This window comes from Wolffia australiana, chromosome 4, assembly GCF_029677425.1.
Source record: "Wolffia australiana isolate 7733 chromosome 4, ASM2967742v1".
Taxonomy (NCBI): Eukaryota; Viridiplantae; Streptophyta; class Magnoliopsida; order Alismatales; family Araceae; genus Wolffia; species Wolffia australiana.
Window position 1 is genome coordinate 18,394,412 of NC_135838.1, and position 7,210 is coordinate 18,401,621.

The 7,210-nt window shown below is 38.8% G+C and overlaps 1 protein-coding gene across 1 annotated transcript; it reads right to left on the minus strand.

Annotated features, from left to right (window-relative positions):
- Positions 1-697: 697 nt before the first annotated feature.
- LOC144702205 (LYR family of Fe/S cluster biogenesis protein) lies at positions 698-1,266 on the minus strand. The gene has a single exon (XM_078574157.1). It carries the CDS (start codon positions 1,202-1,204, stop codon positions 920-922), a length of 285 nt encoding a protein of 94 aa, XP_078430283.1. The 5' UTR covers positions 1,205-1,266; the 3' UTR covers positions 698-919.
- Between the last annotated feature and the right edge of the window lie 5,944 nt (positions 1,267-7,210).

A 7,210-nucleotide genomic window follows, 5' to 3' on the forward strand; every position in this document is an offset into this window, starting at 1 on the left:
GACTTATTCACTCAAGAGATGTGCAAATAAAAAAGAAATCTTCCGAATATTTTCTCAAAAATTAACAAAGAATTGGAAGAGTCAATGACACCAAGGATCACGATGCACTTGCATACAGTATTCGAAGATGATATGTGAAAGATTTCATCCACGGTTGTAAAATTGATAATACTGACTCTGTAGCCCAAGAAAAGAATCCACACAAACCATCTATCTTAGAAATTAAATATTGAAAGAATTTCAAGAATCAGGAAGAAATTCGTGACGGCTCTGCACTTGCAAATGCCCTTGAGATTATTATTGGGTCTTGCGGTGTGTGCGTCTTGTTCATCGGTCATTGGGCAAATAGAGATTTCATGGTCATTTAAAACCACGACATAGATGAAGTATTTATCGAGGATAAGCGTTGGAGTCAGAACCTGATCTACGTTTCAACTAGATTTAAGAACTAGATTTCAAACAAAAGCGAAGATAATTAGATTTGAGAAGGTATGCATAACTCAACTGTTTACCCATTCGGAGAACATATTTCAGATCCGAGGACAAGGGGTGGAAAATCCCATTGGCTTCCGGATTTCGAAATTGGCAATTTCGCAGGAGACGGCCTAGATTTTGACGCCGATTCGCACGAATCGAGCAGTATCGAGAATATAATGACATTCTGAAATATAATATAACGAATAATAGGCACAACAGCTACAACCAAAAACCCTAATTTTGGCCCAAATGACAAAAAAGTTGGCTCAGTTGAATCATCAAGCAGGATAAGAACGTCTACGTCAGATGAGATGATACGGAAGGAGATTCAGACACCCTCCAGATCCAACAATTCATACAGTAATTCCACATCCGCCGACGACAGAAAGAGGAGAAGAAACTACTTGCCGACCTCAATCGAACAAAACCATATCCAAGCTCCTCAAGAAGAGCTGAACTCCATGACGCTCTTCACCTCAGGCGCATAAATCGAGTACACAGCGGCCTGACGCTTTGCAACTTCGAGTTGATTCCTGCCCTCAGAGAGGACTTCGGCGACGGCCGTGGGATCGGCGAGATTGCGATTCTCCCGAAACCCATCGATCGTCCTCCTGCGAACATACTCTCTGATGTTGTAATCGGAATACCTTTTCGCCGTGCGAAGGAGAGAACGGAAGAGCGATAGCGCCTCCGAGCGCGACGGAGGCGGTCTCAACGCGCTGGCCATTTTCCCTTCGCTGCCGCCACGACGAAGAACACGCCGGGAAAATTAAGAGCGATCGATCTTTCCAGATTAGATAACTGATACTATTAGAAACCAACGATCGGATGATCGGACGGTACGATTTGGCGGTCGGGATCGGGTCGGCTTAGACCGACAGTCGGGTCCGGTTACCTGACTTGGTCGGCCCAGCAAGCTCAGTTGGTCATCTTTTTAGTTTATTATTATATTTTGCTTCAATAAGCTGATTAAGCCAAAAATTAAAAATAGTATATAGTATGTTGAAGAGAGAGAAATGGGGGGAGAGAGACATAGGAGATGGGGAGAAAGAACGAGAAATCAAGAGTTTGTGAAAGAAAGAGGGAGATAACGATGGAGAGAGAGATATTAAGAGAAAGAACTACATGGAGAGAGAGAGAGAGGGAAATGGTGTGAGAGAGAGCGATAAGTAAACTATTTTACAATTTAAAAGAAAGACACCTTAACGTAGTAAATCAATAGTTATAGAAATGGATGTACCTGACAGGTCATGACAAATTGCCAAGTAGACGAAGGAAGAAACCGCTGCAAATTAGAAGAGAAAATAAATGAAGCAGAAGAAAGAAGAGATGTATCTAGAGAAAAGAATAACATTCCAAAATTCAAAACCGGAATTCTTCCTCTATCCATCATTATAGGAGTATTTGTAGGAAAAAAACTAACTCATTTTGTTGGCTTAAGGAGTGAGGGAAGGGACAGACATCATCCCCTCTTCCTCCATGACATGACTATGTCGTTGGAAGTGGGTAGTCAGCAATTAAAATATACACCAACTCACACCACTGTCAAAGATGTGACTCTATCGAAGATGATGAGCCTCTAAGGGTAACAAACCAGATGTCAGCAATGGCTCTGTGAGGTCTCAGCAATCTACCTTTTTTTGGGCAAGAGTGATTTTAGTGACCGCCTACGGTGAAGGTGTGAAGTCAGGGGTGATGTGTGAGAGTGTGGGAAATCCCATGATAATGAGATTGATCAAATTAAAAGAACCGTGACGATATTCCCAAAGATAACACTCATAGCACATGCTGATGGCCAGGTTAGAACATAATGGGATGGAAGCATGGGGCATTCTTGTTTTTGATGTAAAGGCATTGTGACTCAAGATGTATCTAGCATTTTCCTTCAAGATGTACCTTATTAATTAATTGTACCAATATACAGATTACTTAACATTGGATCTATTGAACCCAATTAATAGCTTAAACTTGTGGCCCTTAGGGTGCCAAGCTACACCTCGTGCTCTAGAAGATATAGTGTTCGAGCTCTCTCATGGAACCTTTGTCTATGTGTATAATTCTTCATCCGTGAGAGACTCCAAAATGACCTAGGGTATGATTAATATTGATGTGTCACAAGATCATCGGAGAAACCTTCTCCATTATCCTCACTACCATGGCCAAGCATTTTGCTGCATCATCTTCCTTGAGTCTATCTCCTCTTATATTGAGGGCAGATGATCACATCTTAACCTCCATGTGCTTCGTACTATATTCGAGCTAAGACTTATTTATATCCAACAGTTAGAGACTCGTTAGCCGTAGCCAAAACATAGTCGTCCATCCATGACATCTCCTTGGTGTCTCAAGGTAATGGATCGCTTATAAAACTGTGACTTGAATCAACTTGATTTCCATTTAGTTATAATACCATTTAGGGATTCATACAAATCTGTGTATCTCCACACTAACAACCACAAGGTCAACCATAGTTGTTGTATAAGTAGGACTAAATAATGAAATTCTGTCCATATAATTTAATATTCATCTTGTTTATCCATATAATAAGAATATTTAGAATACATATTTAAAGATTAGTTGTTATTGTATAATGATCTCATCATAATTCACTAGGTCATTGCACGTATTCATGAACTTCAGTATAAACATTACATATGGATTATAAAAAAGAAATATCTCATGGTGATGTGATTAGCTTGACGACCACACCATAACCATCACATGAATGCAAACTCAATAGGATTAAAAGCTGGCTGGTAAAAATATTTATGTTCTCAGGTGCGTTCTAAAAATATGCAATAGTAATATGTTTATGTAATGATATTTACATATTTATTCACATTAAATTGGTTATATATGCATGTTATCAAGCCTATAAGGATTAAATACATTTTTAGAATGATATTTTTAATTTAATTCATTATTAAATATTTGTAGGGTTTTTTTGACATAAAAATCTGAAAGAACATACTTTTTCGAGTTGGAATTTATTTTTCCTGAATTCTTCGACACTATATTTGTAACTATATGATTTTTATAAGTCAAAATGCATATTTATTTATATTTTTCTGGCTTATTTCATATGAATTTTGAGATTTTCTTGACCTTTTATTTCCACCATGTCATGTGTCGCTGTTTGATTTGTCGAACAACGACCAATAATCTATTATGGTTAATGATTGGCGAAAACCAATCATTAAACCTCATCAATGATTTAATACTATATACTCTTTCTCTTATTACTTTAAGGGTAAAATTAATGTAGCTCAATAAAAAAGGAGATTTTCTTTTACAATTAATACATGGCAAGGACCGAGGCAAATGGGAATTTAAAATCATTATTCTCTAACTTTTGACTGGTCAAAAGTGGTGGCAGCCGATGACATACCATAGACACTTGGCGCCATGTGTACATGTAGCATCGATTTTTAATTTATTAATTGGCGAGGTAGAAAGAGGATGTGGCAACGTAATGGGGCCCGCCACTTCACACGCTCTCTTGTGTTTAACTATTATTATAAAAATACCGATATTCCTACCCTTTCGTCATTTTTTTAGAATGTGACATGTGGCGCAATGAGATCTGTTCATCGCTAATGACAAGGACAAATCTGGGGCAATGATCGCATTTAATGCCATGATAAGTCAAAACCCTAACAAACTGATACGACATCACTGACGAGGATGAGGAGAGAGAAATCTTTGGATTAAATCAATGGCTAGGAATCATCCAAATTCTAGGCTTCATATCTAAAGATCCAGCATTATGATTGAGCTGAATATTTGAGGGTAGCTTTGCTTTTATGTCCTCTATCCATCTATATAGCTGGATCTTTGAATTGAGCTCTCGGTCTTTGTAAAAAATATCTTTAAGTTCACTTCTCCCTAAAGAGGCAGACTGAAACAAAGTGAAGTTTTAAAAGTCCATCAAGTTTTCTTGATGTTCGAAGTGCTTGGAGAGGATCAATAGAGAAGTGGGAAGTTGATCTGCATCAGAAAGATGCCTTGATCAAGATGGAATATCGGGATCTATGATTATCCTATTGTCCTACATTGGTCTTTATTCAACACATTTAGGTAGATCATCCATCATCCATATCCATCAACATCTGTCATCCATCCCTATATATCACTATCTACCATCCATCTCACTTATCACCAACACTGTCATAGTCTCGTCGCATGGCTGATGGAAATATATGTGGCCGGCAAACCAATCACACATTCTACATCTCGTTCCATGTTCATTAATACAACATATTCATTATAGTGCACATGTTATGCTTATAATGAAGTCCATGAATACATGATCGGACTTAGTGAATTATGATGAGATCTTAATACGGAGATCACTAGTATTTAACCATGTTTTCTAAACATTCCAATAACACTAGAGACCAATCAAGGATACTCGAGAAAGACGTCGAAATATACGGATAGAATAACACTAGCTAGCCTCATTCATATGATCAGTACGGCGGTCCCGTAGCCATTAGTCTTGAGACACCAAGGATAGATAGTAGGTGCTCTTTAGTAGAAAGAGTTCATTGAATTGACCCATACGAATCCCTGAATGGTATTATACCAATCTGTCAATCAGGTCGATTCACGTCACGGTTGTGTAAGTGGTCCTTAGACCTGAGCCAAAAAAGACGTCTTGTGGACTGACGGTTGTACTTTGACTATGGCCAACGAGTCTCTAATCATGTGATTCTAGACGGTCTTAGTTCGGGTACATCAAGAAGTTCATGAAGACGATTGAGTGGTTAAGATGGGATCATCCATCATCGGTATAAGAGGTGACAGCTCAAGGAAGACGATGAGATGAAGTCCTTGGCCAAGGCAGTGAAATATTGGATAAGGGTTCTCCGATGATTTTCGAATGCATCAGTACTAAGTTGGATGACCGATTAGGGTTTGAAAGTTGACCACACCCTAAGTCATCCTAGGAACACCAAGTTGATGAGGGACTATACGTACATTGTAACCGATGGCGAACAGGTTCCATGAGTGAGTCGATGTATACTCCTTTGTATCTTTTAGAGCACGAGGTTTAGTTTGGCACCCCAAATGTTGGAGACTTGACCTATCGATTGGGTTAAATCGATCCGGCGATAATTAATCTTTATGTTGATATAGTTAAATAATTTGTAAGGCCAATAAAAGTTATTGGGTCACTCGAGTCATTAACTAGACTGATACATGGGCCTCGAGGGTCACACGCAAATGGTCATTTGGACGTAGGAAGATATACTTAAGTTTTGGGGATTTTATGAAAACACCTACTTAGTATAAAAAGGGAAGGCCCTGAATGCAATTCACTGAGGGAAAAAATTATTCATGGGCCTTCCCCTTCTTCTCCCTTCTCCCACACCTCCTCTCCACTCTTGATGCGATCGGGATATCGTAACGACGACAACGGAGATTGAGCAGGGCTCGTCAACATGGAGGAGGAGATCTGACTTGCTGAGAACCACACGGATAATTCTAGAGGCTGCACATATGAGTAGCCCCATACGACTCGTTTGAAGATCAAAAGAATCATGAATGCAATCCGTTTCAAGGTTTTATCGATGTCGTTACAATTTTGCTACATGTCTTCCATTGCATAAAATCTTCGTTTCATCCAGATCTAGGCCTCTAGAACCCAATGGGAAAGCCTTTGCATGACATTGAAGAGATCCACCCAATAAGAAACAAAGAAGAGGAAGAAGAAGAACCAATCGAGGTTCAATAAACAGAAAAGGATACGAATCATACCACTTCCTCAAACTCATCTTCTCTCTCAATTTTATGTGTTTTAAACAGTGTCATTACAAAAGAGGCCATGAGGAAAGTCAAACAATGGCTAGTATCACAAGGTGCACAAAGATCAAATCACACATGTGAGGCACTAAAGCATGAGGAATCATGTCCAACTTGACTTTTGCAAGCACAAACATGAGACACATGAAATGGCAACCATCCTGAACGGGCTTCCTTAAGCTTAGTGTTGGCAATGAAGTCTAGGAAAATTATGAACCCACCAATGGGGCAAGATCACACAGGACCACATAGGTGATGGATATTATGTGGTCGTCAAGTTAATCACACCACCATGTTTATTTAAGTTCATCGAGTAAAATATTTACGCTCATTATTATTCCGGTGATAGATACCTACTTGTCTTGTAGAGATTCATCATCATGGGTATTGGATAATGGATGTGCGTCTCATATCTACAATGACTTGTAGGTACTAACAAGTAGAAGAAAGCTAAGCAAAGGCGAGGTGGAGCTGAGAGTGGGAAATGGCACAAGAGTTGTTGCTATCACTATGGGGGACAGTGAACCTCAAGCTTCCATCCAGAGATTTCTTGTCTTTAGAAGACTGTTATTATGTTCCTACCATAATAAAGAACATCATATCTATCTCTTTTTTGGATAGACTTGGGTACACCGTGACCATTATGAACAAATATTGTTCCGTTTATTTTAATAATAAATTGGTGCATTAACACAGTTTGGTCAATGGGTTGTACTTGATGGATGTTTCTTGTTAGAATCTCCAATTAGATGTTTCTCTTAATAAGAGTAAATAATCAGTGAACACAACCTATTTATGGAACTACCAGATTGGGCATGTTGGAAATGGAAGATTACTTAAGTTGTATAAGGATGCATACTTGGGTTCGTTTGATTTTGAATCATACGCGACCTGTGAATCTTACATTATGGGTAAATTACTCAAATCA